The sequence below is a fragment of the Podarcis tiliguerta genome (genome assembly GCF_965153285.1).
Source record: "Podarcis tiliguerta genome assembly, chromosome: 9".
Classification (NCBI taxonomy): Eukaryota; Metazoa; Chordata; class Lepidosauria; order Squamata; family Lacertidae; genus Podarcis; species Podarcis tiliguerta.
In genome coordinates, this window is record NC_139542.1 from 13057102 (window position 1) to 13074808 (window position 17707).

Below are 17707 nucleotides of genomic sequence, written 5' to 3' on the forward strand. Positions count from 1 at the left end.
CTCCCTGGAAAAGACCCTGATGTTGGGAAAGATTGAGGGCACAAGGAGAAGGGGACGACAGAGGACGAGATGGTTGGACAGTGTTCTCGAAGCTACAAACATGAACCTGACCAAACTGCGGGTGGCAGTGGAAGGCAGGAGTGCCTGGCGTGCTCTGGTCCATGGGGTCACGAAGAGTCGGACACGACTGAACGACTAAACAACAACAACATATTGTAACGGATTGATGAACATTGCTTTATCCGATACAAGTTCCTTATTTAAAGCTTTGTTTATTATTACATTTTTGTATTGGATAAGATTGCTATAAGGAGAGCAATCTTTATTGTTTCTTCAGTTTGTAAACTGCCTTGTGTATAGCAGTTCGGAAAGGCAGTATACAAACTAAAAGTGAAATAAAAAAATGTAATGAAATTCGTGGGGAAGAGTGATTTTCAGGAGAAATGTGGTAAGTGCAGGGCCCCTCCATCATCGCTCCATTTCAAACAACCCCTTGCCTTTGGCATACCTTCCAAGTGCCCCAATTTAACCGGGACAGCCACACTTTTCTTAAAAGGTGCCCCAGGCTCTGCCTTTGTCCCGGGGTGCCCTGATTTCACACCGCCTGCGGACAAGGGCCATGGAAGCAGCTCCTGCAGTGGCATTGTGTCAGGGGCTGGACTGAGGAAAATGGTTGGAGCCGCCACCCCCTTTTTTCTGAACCTTCCCAAGGGCAGGAGGACAGTATTGATGTAGAACAGTGGTTTGCAGAGGGGCATAGTCCAGAGGGGAAAATACTGGGTGAGGAACAGCTAGAAGACGAAACACGAGAGAATGAGCGGGGAGATTCAGTGTCCTTGGACAGCATTCCTGACACTCCCCCTTCGCCCAAGACTAGAAGGGCTTGGAAAGTGTGAAGAACAGAAAGCGCAACGGCAATGAGCTCAGATTACCCAACATAGGAGTGACGTAGTTTAATGGGGACGGAGGGGGTAAACCTTTTACTGGGAGCAGCGCCGTTTTTTAAGAGAGAGAGATGCATTCTTTTGACTCTTACTGTGCTCATTAAAGAACTTATCGGGTAAGAATGCTCCTTTCGTTGGATCTGCTTATTTATTGCCACCAGGGGAGGGAGTAATTTCCCTGAAGTCTGACACATTGTGAAGGAGAGCATCCCAACCTTTGGGAAGGAGGCGCGAGGCTCTGGCAAAGTCCTGAGCCCTCCTGCCTCCTTCCCAAAGCTGGCAAACACTTGCCCAGCTTTCGCTCTCTGTCAGAGCATTGTGCCTCCTTCCCTAAGCTGGGCAGAAGCTTCCCAGGCTTTGGAAAGGAGGCATGATGCCCATGTCCTGATTTTTATCAGCAGAATCCTGGAGCATATGTTATGGGGAAGGTCTGTGGCCCAGGGACAGAGCATCTGTCTTGCATGAAGAAGGTTCAGTCCCCTTCATCTCCAGGTAGGGCAGGAAGAGATCCCTGTCTGAAAACCTGGAGAGTGGAGTGCCTGTCAGTGGAGACAATGTTGAACTAGATGGATCACTGGCCTGATGTGATAAAATCCCCTCTGCTTTGCACCAACCCTAGCTCTAGTTAACTCCCGCTTGAACTACTGCAATGTGCTCTACGTGGGGCTACCTTTGAAGGTGACCCAGAAACTGCAATTAATCTAGAATGCGGCAGCTAGACTGGTGACTGGGAGCGGCTGCCAAGACCATAAAACACCGGTCCTGAAAGACCTACATTGGCTCCCAGTATATTTCCAAGCACAATTCCAAGTGTTGGTGTTGACCTTTAAAGCCCTAAATGGCCTCAGCCCAGTATACCTGAAGGAGCGTCTCCACCCCCATCGTTCTGCCCAGACACTGAGGTCCAGCGCTGAGGGCCTTCTGGCGGTTTCCTCACTGCGAGAAGCTAAGCTACAGGGAACCAGACAGAGGGCCTTCTCGGTGGTGGCACCTGCCCTGTGGAACACCCTCCCACCAGATATCAAAGAGAAAAACAACTACCTGGCATTCAGAAGACATCTTAAGGCAGCCCTGTTCAGGGAAGTTTTTAATGTGTGACATTTTAATGTATTTTTAATCTTTGTTGGAAGCTGCCCAGAGTGGCTGGGGAAACCCAGCCAGCTGGGTGGGGTACAAATAATAAATTATTACTATTACCAACCGCTTTGCTTCCATTACACAAGTGTCTGCATGCAGAGTTTCGTTCATCTCGAGGAGCGGAAATGCTCCTCTTGCAAAGGGAGCTTACACCCATTGAGCAGCCTGTCGTCAGTGGAGAAATGAAATTGCAGGCATGCATGGGCAGTAGCTAGAGCCTAGTTGCTCACCTGAAAGGCCATTGAATTTGCTACAGCCAGGAATATCCGCAACGGTAGCTTGGCTTTGTAAGATCGGTGGCTCCACAGGCGATGGGCCCCTGCTGTCACTCCCAGGGCGGTCACAAAGAAACACAGGTATGCTGCAAAACATAAAGGAGAAATGGGGGGAGGAGGAAGAGAAATAAATAAAGGGAAAATACCAAGCAATTGCATCTGTTATTGCATCCTTGTTAAAACATAGCTCAGACTCTCATAGGTGTTGCTGTTGGCGGGCTAATTACATACCCTCCAAGTATCCTGATTTTTTCAGGGACAGTCCCAGAACTACAAAAGGCACCCCAGCTTCTGATTTTATCCCAGAATTCCCTATTTCCCCACCAGTGCTGCTGCTGAGCTCGAGGAGGATGAGCCAGCACTTGTCCTGAGCAACGATGGTGATGGTGGCCTCATCCTGTTGCCTCTCCATGGTCACTGCTCCTTGGGCAGCTCATAGCAGCTGCTGGAGAATAAGCAAGAGGGAGATTCTAGGAAAGAGGTACACTTTAGAATTCGCTGGAAAGGCACATGTTAAAGGTTTAACAACCTATAAATTGATGGGGTTTTTCGCTGCATGGTTTGCCATCTTAAATCTCCGCTGGGATTCCCTCACCAAAGAGTCCTAAATTGGGGGCTTTCAAGATTCCAACACAATATACCTGCTGTGCCTTGACCTCCCACTCTGATTGTGTACTGTATTGATTAGAACACTATAGGTTTCGGGCAAAAACCATAACCCAAGTTTGTGTCCTTTATCACTCTAATGTAACCCTCCAAATGCAATATGTGTGCCTGGAAGCACAATTCTGGCCTGTTTCCCCAGCATCCCATTCCCCAGCACTTCCCAAGCGACTGGAAGAAGAAGAAGAAGAGGAGGAAGAAGAAGAAGAAGAAGAAGAAGAAGAAGAAGAAGAAGAAGAAGAAGAAGAAGAAGAAGAGTTTGGATTTGATATCCCGCTTTATCACTACCCTAGGGAGTCTCAAAGCGGCTAACATTCTCCTTTCCCTTCCTCCCCCACAACAAACACTCTCTGAGGTAAGTGGGGCTGAGAGACTTCAGAGAAGTGTGACTGGCCCAAGGTCACCCAGCAGCTGCATGTGGAGGAGCGGAGACGCGAACCCGGTTCACCAGATTACGAGTCCACCGCTCTTAACCACTACACCACACTGGCAGGTGACAGTACTAAACTCCGCCTGTTCCCAAAGACCCTCTCTGCCTTTGATGGACCATAATCTCTTCTCCCTGTGTCTCATCTGACTGAAATATACAAGGAACACCTTCTGTTCTGCCCTGTCCTCCGGAACTGCAAAAGACTCCTTTGAAGATGTCAGAATCTTTTGAAGATGAAGCTGTCTCCACTTCTTATTCCCCATGTCTCTTCAGGGGGGCTTATCTTCTCCCCCCACTAAGATACTGCTCTGTGCTTCACCATCACCATATCCCTCCTGTTGCTTTTATATCACTTTGAACATAGCAGCACTAATACTGCCAAGAGAAAACCAGCTGTGCTCCCACGTTCTGGGCGCCAACAGAAAGGCTTTCATCCGTGCTCCGTTTTGAGATATGTCAATTTTGCTCATCATGTGTGGAAGCAGGAACAAGGAAACATCATCCAAACAGATTGCGGTCCCTGGAGGAGTCTCTGCCTTGAAGATTGCACCAAACGAGGCGCATTGTTCTCAAAAGCTGTAAACATAAACAGCGACAATCGAAAGAATCCTTTGCCGACCTGGTGCCTGTGAGATGTTTTGGACCACAACTCCCATTCGGCACCAGCCAGTACAACTTGATGGGAGTTCAAAACATCTGGCCAGCACCAGGTTAGCAAAAACTGCTGGTTTAAAATTGTGCCTCCAACCCCGCCCCTTTGTGCAATTGCCAGTTGAATTTCTTGTGAAGGATTTCCTGTGCAGATGAAAACACAATTGAAATCAAAACATAATTTTGGGTTTCGGAACTTGGGTACCAAAAGTATCTAAGTTTAAAAGGTGAGAGAGAGAGAGAGAGAGAGAGAGAGAGAGCTGTCAATTGCGAATGGTGTCTTTAAATGGAATTTAAAACTTTTTAATATATATTTCAGGCTGCTTTTTTCCTAATTTACCCCCTTGTTTTACGGAGCTTAATTTGGAGAGCTGTTTTGGAATGCAGCTACGTTTCTAAACTGGTCCATGTTTCAACATGTGTTCTGTAGGGCTGCCATATAAATATTCTCATTTTAAACACTGTTTAGAATTGTTTTACATAAGCTGTCTTACATACAAAGAGAGAGAGACAGAGCAGTTTACAAGTAAGTTTATCAGAAGGGGCCATCTTTCAACGGTAGGCACAGGTTCTGTCCCTAGTGTCTCCAGCTAAAAAGATCAGGTAGCACATGAAATAAAAGGCCTCGTATCATATGACTGGAGAGCCACAGCCATATCATATTCCTGGAAGGGTCATAGCTCAAAGGTAGATCACATTCTGTGTAGAGTCTCTGACACCTCCAGCTGGGCTTGGAAGAGGATCCTGCCTGAATTCCTGAAGAACCACTGAACAATAGTGCGCTAGATGGATCCATCTTCTGATTCAGTGTAAGACAGCTTCCCATGTTCAGAACAGGCAGTACTGGGCCAGATCAGCAGTGGAGAACTTGTCGTCCTCCAGATGTCACTGGTTGGCATTCCCATCAACCCTGACCCTTGGCCATACTGGGTGGAGCTGATGGTGTTGAACAGCTTCTGGGAGGTGACCAGTTCCAGATGGGGTTGCCATGTTTTTGCTTGTGGTTGTTGTTTAGTCGTTTAGTTGTGTCTGACTCTTCATGACCCCATGGACCAGAGCACGCCAGGCACTCCTGTCTTCCACTGCCTCCCACAGTTTGGTCAAACTCATGCTGGTAGCTTCGAGAACACTGTCCAACCATCTCGTCCTCTGTCGTCCCCTTCTCCTTGTGCCCTCCATCTTTCCCAACATCAGGGTCTTTTCCAGGGAGTCTTCTCTTCTCACGAGGTGGCCAAAGTACTGGAGCTTCAGGATCTGTCCTTCCAGTAAGCACTCAGGGCTGATTTCCTTCAGAATGGAGAAGTTTGATCTCCTTCAGTCCATGGGACTCTCAAGAGTCTCCTCCAGCACCACAATTCAAAAGCATCAATTCTTCGGCGATCAGCTTTCTTTATGGTCCAGCTCTCACTTCCATACATCACTACTGGGAAAACCATAGCTTTAACTATACGGGCCTTTGTTGGCAAGGTGATGTCTCTGCTTTTTAAGATGCTGTCTAGGTTTGTTTTTGGTAATAAAGAGTTAACTCCAAGTTCAAACTGTGTGATTTACTGACAGGCTCACTCTGTGACACCTTACTAGTTACAGATCAAGACTGTTGCTATTTGCATAGCCTCACCTTGTTTTCAGGGTCACACTAGACTACAATGACAGCCCAGAGAATAGTTTGAAGGCACTATTTAGCAATCTTACTGAAGCTAAGTACCGTAGATCTGGTCTGGTCTTTGCCTAGATGAAAGATGGCCTGGGTACTCCAGTTACACAGCTTAGACTTCCATGATGGAACAAATGCAGTATTTACGGATCCTCTAGATGACCAGTTTATTGAGAATTCATCTTGACTTGCTCACACAACGCCTGCGCAGAGGTTAGACTATGCCTGGTCTTTATTGAACACTTGTTCTGCTTTGTTTGTGGGGAGGTTATGTGACATTCTGCATTCATCCTGATTTGCTTACGCAGTGTTTATATACCCTCCCATTAATCATTCATTTGCCCCAAACATTCCAGTGCATTTCCCCCATAACGTTACTGTGGCGATCACACAGGGTCCCCGGACATTTCACAATCTATTGATCCCTGTGCAACCACTTTATTTCTTGCTGCCACCACCCAGGCCCTACCTGGTACAATACTGTGTCCAGTCAGGGTTAAATTGGAACATAAACTTCTGTTTATTTATTGCAGTTTACCAAGCATATGGTTTCATAAATGGTATCGGTCCATTACAATCATGGGGTACCTATCCAGACCTATAACCTCTGCTACCTGCTCTCACTCACTAAACCACATCTCAGATATTTACTTGTCTTCCTAGTTCCTAACTGTTCCTGACTCAGCTTATTTCCCTACCCTAACTCAACCTACCCACAGACTCTATCCCAATTCACTCCCACTCCAACCAACCACCCAACTCCCAACGAACTCGCCCCTTCGCCCCTCCTAGAGCTGGTTTTATAGTCCCTCTGACTCCACCCCCTGGGTTCTGATTGGGTAACCTGTTTAACTATTTCACCTCCAGCATTCTCCTATGTTAACGTCACAGTTACTAACCACATAACGTCTGTGTGCTTCATTTTTTTAAAAAAGTGGATTGGTTGTGTTAGTATGACAGAGCCCTTTCATTGATTTTAATTGCACTAAACAAAATTTCCAGTAAGTGCTTGATTTTCTCCCACAAAATAGTGACAGTCAGAGGGGGGCGTGTTGCCCTTAAAAATAAACTGCATTTCTTGGGTTGCCAACTGACCGCACAAATGGTCTGGTCTGCTCCAGCGGTTGCTTAATCTGCAAGCAAAACTTTCCCCCAGCAGACAAATAAGCATTACCAGCGAATGTAAGCCAGCCAAGATCTTCAAGGCACAGCTACTGAGGCTAGCGGAAATGTTGGCAACCCTCCAAAATGCATAAATATCATGGTGGAATATTGAGAAATGGGCCTTTTCACAGAGATTGCCCTGCAATTACATTGTAGGCACCGACAAGAGCGCACAAGGACCCATCTGAATCGAGCGAGGAATGAGGCGGCAGAAGGAAGGAAGGAAGGGCTGACTACAAAGTCTCAACTGCGATGATGAAGCGACTCTCAATGTGACTTTGTGGAGCCCGCCGGGGTGTCGCTAGCACTTAACTCGGTGTCTGATGAGCCACATTATAAGCAGCGGGGGGTGCGATGATACCTTTCCTTTCCGCAATCAATAGCGCCTGAGGTCTTGCTGCTGAACATAAAAAGCCTTTTACATCCCACCTCACTGCCCGCTTGCTTGCAGACGGCATCTCCATGAGTGGTACAAATTAGGAGGGCTTCGGGGCTCGATACGCAGGTTTGCAGAGATCAGCTTGACTGCGGGGAAAACACAGAAGCCAACAGAAGCATCGGTATGCTTCCATTAGCGGGAGGTCACGGCTTCAGCTAAATATATGTCGGATAATGCTCAGTCTCCTCTTCTCCTTCACACTTTAACAGCAGGGCATTCGCTCTGACAATTTTTTAAAAAAACCAAAAACACCTACAACCCTTAAAAGAAGGTGCAAAAATTCATGGTTCTGAAAGCCACAGGGGACATCTTCCAAATCAGGATCGTAATCAGGACCTTAAATCAGCCCCGCAGCAGGCAACCTGTACATTTATTTATTTTTACCTTTGCAAATGCAGAATTTTACACAGACGAGCACCGGAATTTCATTTGTTTTTCCAGCCCATGCCTCTCCCGACAAGCTTATGCTTGTATTCAGGGATATCACATTTGCCCAACACTCAAAAGCATTGTATTTTTGCACCTGGGAAAAACGTGATACTTGCCCAAGATAGCAGAATCATCAGTGTTGTTGTGATAGCTCAGCGGCATGTGGAAATGGTGGAAAGATAATGACAGAGGAAGGGGAAAGTACTATACACTATCTGCTTGAAAACAGGCTTTAATATCCCACCAAATCCCATTAACATTCTCTCAGATTTCTCAGATGGGCTATAAAAACAATAAGAAAACATCTTAATCGGATTCAGAGATCGTAAACATTAGTATCCTCTCAATGGTGTTATATCTATAGCACTGCATGTCAAAGAAACCAAACGAAAACAGAAGCGCAGCCACAATTCTCTGAATTTTTCAATTCAGCCAAATAACGTATTCGAAAATGCATCTGCTCAGGCAGAATGCCCACAAAACGCAGGTGTTAGCAAAGATAACACAGATGCATTATTTTAGAGGCAATTGCTTTGCCAAAATGTATATATTAGGCCAAATTGCACACAAGGATGTGCCTACTGAGAGGAATTCTCACTAAATTGCTGGTGAATTTCCGTGAGTTCTTCATACAAATTTGCAAACTGATGGGGAACTTTCGATTGGAAAAATGAGAAAAGGAGAGAAAACAAAATCCAGATCTAGCCTCCCCGTGGTGTGTCAGTGCAAGTGTTAAGCCACACTCTGCACCACTTTTCATATAGCAATTCCCCATCACTTTTCTTACAGCAAACAGTCCAATATTAGAGGAAGAGACTTTGTTGGTCAAGGCCTCCCAATCAGCTTTAATTGTGCAGCATGAATTTTCTGGCATATGATTGAATCCCACCTGAAAATAGCAACAGTTTGTAAGACCCCTCAATGTATCCTCAACTAGGTCTCAACTAAATAGGAGGCAAATCATAGGGGAAACCCAGGCATTGTACAGAAAGACCAAAGGTGCTGCTTTTCTGATTATAATTGTGCTGAGGAGCCAAAAGCTTGGCTCCTGAGCTTTAAAAGTTTAGAACACAGTCAGTTTTCTGAATGTTTAATGTGCTGACACAGACTCTGCAAAGAGAGGCAATTCCCCCGATGCCTGCGCTTAGCCCAAATTTTCTCTCGCCCTAAAGCCACTTATTTACGGGCACTAAGCAATCAGTCCAAACGAAAACACATCCCAGGGGTGCAGAGTATTTTAAACAATGAATTCAATGACACTGACCTATATTTCAGCTAACTGATGGTAAGTGGAACAAGTCATCAGCTGGTGTTGTTGGGGTGGCAAGGATTGTGATTCTCAGTTCAAATCTTGGCTCTGCCTCAAATTCACGGATTAGTTTTAGGAACATTTCCCAGATTAAAAGGTAAAGGGACCCCTGACCATTAGGTCCAGTCGTGGCCAACTCTGGGGTTGCAGTGCTCGTCTCGCTTTATTGGCCGAAGGAGCTGGCGTACAGCTTCCGGGTCATGTGGCCAGCATGACTAAGCCGCTTCTGGCGAACCAGAGCAGCACACGGAAACGCCATTTACCTTCCCGCCGGAGCGGTACCTATTTATCTACTTGCACTTTGACGTGCTTTCAAAATGCTAGGTTGGCAGGAGCAGGCACCAAGCAACAGGAGCTCACCCTGTCGCGGGGATTCGAACCGCCAACCTTCTGTTCAGCAAATCCTAGGCTCTGTGGTTTAACCCCCAGCGCCACCCGCGTCCCAGATTGCATGGTGGCAGGGGCTTGTTTTGCTAAAGTAAGTGGGTCCTCGTGGTGGGGGAACCGTGGCCCATCCTGGGTCTGTAGCACCCATACAGTGAGGTGAGGAACCTGTGGCTCTTCAGGCACTGTTGGACTCCAACCCATGGTCTGTGCATGGTCTGTGGCCAGGGATGATGGGAGTTGTAGTTCCCCAGCCCTGTTGTAGTGGCTGCATATCAGGAGAGAAGGCTTTCGTCCACTGAAAATATAAATCTACTTTTGAAGGGATGGCCTTGGACAAGACAGTCTCAGTTTCTCATCTGTAAACTGGGGACAAGAGAGATTGCTCACTAGGACAGATTTCTTTATTGGCTTTGTCATAAGAATTTTAAGATGTCATAAATAAAATGAATGTTCATAAGCGTGCAAGGTAAACACACACCCGTAAGTATATAAACTGCATGTCTGAAAGAGTACAGGAGAGAATCCTGAAGCCATCTTCATCCTTAAGGACCACAAATATTTCTCTGTAGAGTGACATATATTTCCCAATAGTTCTTTCCACAAATCTTGTTTTAAGGGCATATTTTGTGTATGAATAGCGTAGGCCTGTGAACTGGAATCAAGAACTAAAGTACGGTATTTACCATCTCCAAAAATGGCCCACACTGACCAGGTAAAGCAGGGGTCAGCAAACTTTTTCAGCAGGGGGCCGGTCCACTGTCCCTCAGACCTTGTGGGGGACTGGACTATATTTGGGGGGGAGGGAATGAACGAATTCCTATGCCCCACAAATAACCCAGAGATGCATTTTAAATAAAAGCACACATTTTACTCATGTAAAAACACGCTGATTCCCGGACTGTCCGTGGGCCGGATTTAGAAGGTGATTGAGCAGGATCTGGCCTCCGGGCCTTAGGTTGCCTACCCATGAGGTAAACCAGTCAGTGAACATTATCAGGTATCTTGACAGACAGGAGACAAGCCACACTTTCAAATTTCTGTTGTAGACCTCCTATTTCTGTGACACCTGTCGGATGCTTTTGGGTGGTGGGCAATTTCTGAAGTTGTATGGGGGTTTTAAAGTTCTTGCACTCTCTGTTCTGGGTCCTCACCTCCTTGCAAGAGGGGCGGGGACTCTGCTGCAACAGAAAAATAAGGCAGCCCTGTTTAGGGAAGTTTTTAATGACTGATGTTTTAATGTAATTTTAATCTGTCGTTGGAAGCCTCCCAGAGTGGCCAGGGAAACCCAGCCAGATGGGCATGGCATAAATAAGTTGTTGTTGTTGTTGTCATCTGCCTTGCTTTGACTGGATGTTGTCTCCATCCATCCTTCTCTGACTTACAATGGACTTAGGGGGATCCTGAATCCCTTGATGGGGAGTTGGGCTGTAAAAGCCAACCCCAGATTTTTTGTATAACAACACAAGAACTACCCACTCTGGAAGAATGGCAGATGAAGGTGATGGACTACATGGAACTGGCAGAAATGACCGGCAGAATCAGAGACCAGGGAGAAGAGACGGGGGAAGAAGATTGGAAGAAATTTAAAGACTATTTACAGAAATATTATAAGATAAATGAATGTTAGTATGTCATCGGATTGAACGTAAAAGGTTATTAGTAATAAAGTGGTAAAGGAGTACAGAAAATTTAAAGGTTAAAAGGTGTAAAATTAAAAGGCTTTAATTTGTTAAGATTTAAGGAGATTAAGATATATTAAGATACCAAGATCAAGTTTAAAATTAGACAAGACAGAGGGAAGGGATTTGCTGATTAAATATACGAACTAGAATACAGTGAAGGGAGGTGTGGGGAAGTCTGGGAAATAAGTTAATGCAAGGAATATTATGAAATGGAATTGTTTTTAATTGTTTTTCTGTTTCTTTTTATTTTTGTGTGGCTTTTTCTGTTGTTTTGTATTTTTGTATTTTTGTATTTTTCTGTTATTTTTTCTTCTTATGTAAAAACCTTAATAAAATATTATAAAAAACAAAAACAGAATTTTCGTATAACAGCTTTGTTAAGGAAGAAGCTCTGATAATTTGTTAGTGCTAACTCTGCTGTTTCTCTCTGCCAGAGTCAAAAAGGCACTTTATCCCCCTTAAGAGAAAGGTTGCAGCTACAGAGACTTTCTCAAGGACAGCTTACATGCATTAGACTTCCTTGTCACTCCCATTGCCAATTATACATCTATATATGAAAGAAAACAGGAATTTCGTCTGCCTCTAATCCCTCTCCACCAAACATGCTCATTCCTCTTTCAAGGCTTCCCTATTTTTCTTTTGCTTTGGGCAGATCCACACCCTAAATGTAAAGCACATTAAAAGTGACTTAGCACAAAGAATCTTGGGGAAAATAGTTTCCACCTCACAGAGCTACAGTTCCCAGCACCTGTAACAAACTACAGCTCCCAGGATTCTCCGGGGGTGGGGGAAGGCAGGTGCTTTAAATGTGCACTGGACGTGTTTTAAGTGTGTGATGCATACGCTGTATTTTGGGAGTCACAGGGCTCACCACTGTGAGGCATGTGGCATTGGGGTCCCTGCCAGCCCCCCCCCCCTCCGTGGCATTGGTGAAAGGTCTCAATAAATATCACCTCAAAGACCACAATACACAAGAGCCTGCTCTTCTGTTGGGTTGAAATAAACGACAGACGAGTGACAAGTGTCATACGGGAGGCATCTCTTGAGCATGTCTCAGAGAGTCCATTTTATTGAATATTACAGCATTGCCACGTATGTGCTTGTTGCTGATTGGTTAACACAAAGACAAAGCAAGGATTGCATATAGACATTAATCATCTGTTGGGAAAGGAACACAGAATTGGACAGGTATGAAAACCTCCCTATCAAACTATTAGTAGATGATTGATATACTCCTTTATTAAACTAGTGATTGATATAGCAAAACTTAAAAGGGCATAACCATCGCATTGCATAGATGTGGTCAACCACGCATTAAGAACAGGTCACAATACGATGTTTCATGAACTTAATATGAACTGAACATTCTAGGCAGAAGCAAAACTTCCCATCATCCTTTTTCTGTTCCTCTTACATGAGCAATTTAACAATGTCCACCTTTCATCTAATGCCAGGAGTGGGCATTTGTTCTGAACAGAGGTGAGGTGCAAGATATTTTCCCTGTGAGTGAGATGGCCGGTGCAGGTGCCTTTTTAATGACAAAATGGGGTAGCTGGCAGGGTGAGGCATGCCCACACTGCTTTGTGGCCTTCTTTTTCCTCCTCTTCCATATGTGGCAGCCATTTTGGTTTACGCCACCCTGCCTAGCAGCTATTTTGTGTTACGCCATACCCCCACTCCCCTTTGGCAGCCATTTTGTGATGGGCACCCGCAGAACTTTCTGGAAATTCCAAATGTGCCCATTGGCCCCAGAAAAGTTGGATACCCCTGGATCACGTGTACCTCATGATGACTGGGTATCTAAGCAACCCAGCGATCTAATCCACTCACTCAAGACAGGGCTCTCTCTAGTTCATGGGGGTGGTAAAAATGTGCTTTTAGCCCATCCTACTGGCTTTCCTGAAGCAAGCAGATGCGAAAAGAGAAGGATCTGAGAAGCTGTGGAAGAGAGAGAAAAAGACAGCCACCATCCACCCAAGGAAGAATAGTTTCAAGTTCTCATAGAAAATTCAGGGTGAAATTACCAGCTCTGGAACTGATCCCAGAAAGCTTAACCCGGCTACTGTTACAAGAAACTCGACAGATCTTTAATCAAAATACTTGACTAAGGTCAAGCCCTTGGTTTTACATCTCATACAATAGACACCAATCCTGATTAATACCTGGGATAGAGCAGAACTTGGCAAGTATTGTATTTTGTGAGGAGCAACCAGCAAGACGAGGAGCTCAGGAAATCACAATGGGCCGTTGGCCTCATCCTGCTCTTCTCGAGCTCTTATGTTATACTTTTTTTTGTTTTATGGACTGAAACCGTCGCAACTAGAACACAGATTCTAAAAACAAATTTTCCGGAAATGCTATGAACAGTTTCCAAAGCACTCTGTGTTGGTTTATCTCACCATAGTTTATATTCTGCACCTTCAGCATCAGCAAGTGTTCCCTTCAGTCTCAGCAAATGCTTCAAGGGGGGGGGGCAAGAACGACCAGAGTTGAGCTGATGTGCTAATAATAATAATAATAATAATAAAAATAATTTTTTATTTATACCCCGCCCTCCCCAGCCAAGGCTGGGCTCAGAGCGGCTTACAAGCAATAATAAAAACAAGATGAATGATTACAACTTAAAAACAAAAAATACAACATTAAAATATTAAAATGTAGACTCATCGCAGGAGGAGAAGGAAAAGAAAAAAGAAAGAGAGGGAGGGAGGGAATCAAATTGGCTCCAAGCCAAAGGCCAGGCGGAACAACTCTGTCTTACAGGCCCTGCGGAAAGAAATCAGATCCTGCAGGGCCCTGGTCTCATGAGGCAGAGCGTTCTACCAAGTTGGGGCCAGTGTTGAAAAGGCCCTGCCTCTGGTTGAGGCTAGTCTGACTTCCTTAGGGCCTGGGACCACTAGGGTGTTGTTATTTATGGACCTTGAGGCTCTCCGTGGGGCATACCAGGAGAGGCGGTTCCGTAGGTACGAGGGTCCTAGGCCACGAAGGGCTTTAAAGGTCAAAAGCAGCACCTTAAATCTGACCCTGTACTCCACCGGGAGCCAGTGCAGGTTGAAAAGGTCTCCTGTGCAGACCTTGTTTCTTTCGAATAAAGAGATAACTCAACTTCCTTCATGTGATTTACTGCTGGTTTGTGCCTCATGGTAGCTCTGGCTCTGGTCTTGTCTGCAGGTGGATGGATGTCTACCTGGGAACCACAGCTGTACTACCTGGGGATGGGTTCCACGATGAAAGGAAAGTTGGCGCATGTGGGGAAATGGGGGCACTGCCCCACCAACCTCAGTCGGCCATCAGCAAGCCCCCTCCTCCTTAGTTTCAGCGTTGCCCCTTGTAGATTTCAGAAGGGAAGAGGAGGATGGAGACAAAACTGGAATGAGTGGGCTCTGCCTATGGCTTCACTTTCTGCTTGGACCCCTGCAGTTCCCAGTGGGTGAGAGTGTTGTAAACAAAATCTGCCCTTATTCCCTTATGGGGTATACAAGAGCCCTTTATAGAGCCCTTTGTAGGTTTTCCATCGGTAGGAGAAAATAACAGAGGCCAACCAGAGAATATTGAGAAGCAAAGCAGCTAGTAAGCCTGATCTTTATTAACTGTTGCAACAGCTTGTGCCCCTCGCATGCAGGAGGACGGAGGAGGACCCAGAACCAAGGTGTCCCTGCCCTTATATAGACATTTTAAATGGCCTGCCCTGGAGCTCAAGACCACCCCTCCATACATCATACATACATCACAGAAGGGGTGTAACCCAAGACCACCCCCCACAAACATCATACCTACATCACAGAAAAGGTGGTCTACAACAGAAATTTGAATGCTGTTGTTTTTCCTGTCTGGCAGGTTATCTGATAATGCCTTCCTTATCTGATTGCCTTTCCTGGTAGTCTGCCCATTCCTTTGAGATGGTGATTACCCAATTCCTGAGACAACGGGAAGGTTCCCTCCCCCCCCCCCCTTGCAGAGAAAACATTTGGTCAGTTTGGGAGTCAAAATGGTTTCAGGACGGTCTTCCTGTGCTGCTCCAGACATGTGGTCAGCATATCTATGTACGTGCTTGGTTGGTACATTTATCATATATATAAGACCTTAATTTTTTTATTTCAAGAGAATGGTAGAATTTACAGTGGTACCTCTGGATGCGAACAGAATCCGTTCCCGAATCCTGAAGCGAACGCAACTCGTGTCTGCGCATGCGCGGGTCACGATTCGCCGCTTCTGCGCATGAGCGTGACATCATTTTGAGCATCTGGTATGACTGTATTTATTTTTTTAAAGAAAATAAAAATACCCCCCCCCATACCATACTCCTTGCTGGCCGTAACAAGAAGCAAAAGGGGAGTGAAATGATAGCTTGGGTCTAGGGAAAGGTACCCTTTTTTATTATTGAAGGGAAGATACGGTTCTTGGCACCCTCAAAACAAATGGGATTTACTCCTCAGCAAGCACGGTCAGCACTCGCTAGCTGTTAGCCTCCTTTCTGAGCTTGCTGCAGTGAGGAGACACCGCGTTTCCCCCCTCTCACTTGGCAGGAGAATAATCTGGCGGCATGAATGCTTTTTGCCAAAAGGTTTGCGACTGTTACTGATGGGGAGGCTGCCAAAATTAATTACAGGGGCACAGGAGAGAGAGAGAGAGAGGCAGGCTGTGGCTAATTAGATTTCCGGTTTGCAGGCTTTAAGCCCCACAGCTTGCATTTCAAAGTGATCTCCTGTCCTCCACCTCCTAACCCTGCAAACTTTAGCTGAAGCTCCTGCAACGTTTCCAGCGCCTCCTGATCTCAGCCTCCGGCTTTCCTTTTCCTAGTAGAACCTGGAAGTGAAGGGCTCATTGTATCCAATATTAGTCATGCTCAGAGCTTACCGCTCAAATTCCTGGGACAAATATACATTCTGTCCTGGCGGCCGTAACCTAGGTTTAATGTGCCATTTGGTGTCCAGATAATATATCTGAGTTTCTAACGCAGATCCCTAAGGGCTGTTATAGCCTACCCCGTAGGGTTGTCGTGGGAGAGACTAAAAGGTGTGGGAAGAGGGCCCAAACCACACATGCTGCCCAGGAGCTCTTTAAATGAATGGTGGTGTTAATGGAAAAATCTGAGGGCTCCCTTGGACAAAAAACAAGGACACCAGCCAGGAATACCAGAGCAAAACAGCAGCCAGTAGGCTTGGTCTTTATTGAAGACTGTCGCGACAGGACTCCCACCTGCCACAAGGTGGAACAAGATGGACGCCCCGAACAAAAGAGAACCCAAACTTTTATTAGTTGCTAATCCCCTGGTTACACCCCCCCAAAAAAACTACATCACTAATACATCATGGTTACATCATGAAAGGGGAGGTCTGGTGGCAGTAATCTGAGCATCCTGGACCCTGCCCCATGGTTCCCCTTGCCCTCCACCAAACACCCATCAAGTGTAACAAAAGAGATATTTACATTTCCCTGTTTCCCAGCCAAGTTAATCACACCCTTTTGTCTTCATCTGGGTTTGTTATTACCTGTCTGGCACTCAGGTATCAGGATGCCAGGGATTATCACTCAGGCAGAGGGGCTGCTGAGTAGCTGAGCTCACATGTCTATATGAATTTCTGAAGTTTTCCCAGTGAGCCAGTACATAGATACATTTATCAGTGAATTCTTACATTTGGTATTGTGCAGCAGAGGCCTTTTGAATTGCTAGGAAGAAACTGTGATGAAGTGTTTTGTTGGGGACAAATCACAAAAGTCACAAAAGTGATTGTGCTGATTTTGGTAGTGGGCTGCATGTGCATGATATCTGCAAACCGCCCCCCCCCCCGCAACCTATACATAAATTCTTGCAACAGTAGCAGTAGCATATAAATACAATCATACATAAATAAATAAAAATTCCTCAGCAAGACTAAAAGCTGCTGTGTAGGAAGCAGGGACGTTTTAGCAGGAAAACAGCACGAGTCGGAAAAGCTTAAAAAGCTGTTCTTTTGCAAAAACTCGCCTTCCCTTTCAAATTGCATCTTCCATGGCTGCATTGTGTAAGATGTGAGTGGCGGGGGGTCGGGTGAAAGTCCATACAAAAGAATAATGGAAAGAACGATGGATAATGTGTAATTACACCCTCGGCTTGCAGAACCAATTTTCTGGGCAGAGGTGTGTGTGTGTGTGTATATATATATATATATATTGATACGGAAGGGGGGGGGGCATGTCTTCTTCACCTCCTTCTTCGCTACAATATATCCATTTATTTCCAACTGTCAATGACAGAAGGGACTAAAATCTATAAATCATAGAAAATCAATGTGCCAATTTGCTCAATTTCTCTAGAACTCCATGACACCTTCCCTGCCCTCCATAATCCCTCAAGCAAGGTGTTAAGACCCTAATCCTGTCAAATCACTCTGCCTGGCCTTTCCTCTGGGCAATGCCAGGTGGCAGACTATGCATACATGGACCATTGTCTTCTCATCACCGGTACTCAGGATGTGCTTATCTACGCATATCTCCAGCTCTGCATATTCCCCCCTCCCTCCTCCATATGTTAATCCTGTGTAACCCAACCTCTTCTTAATA

General features: G+C 45.6%; 1 protein-coding gene across 1 annotated transcript in view; it reads right to left on the reverse strand.

Annotated features, from left to right (window-relative positions):
- The window catches only part of SCD5 (stearoyl-CoA desaturase 5), a gene marked incomplete at its 3' end in the record, with an annotated part of 43431 nt that overhangs the window by 9620 nt on the left and 16104 nt on the right, over positions 1–17707 (reverse strand). The window contains exon 2 of the mRNA XM_083398618.1: positions 2312–2442. Within this exon, the coding sequence (XP_083254744.1) occupies positions 2312–2442 (131 nt within the window). The remainder of the gene's footprint in view (positions 1–2311; positions 2443–17707) is intronic.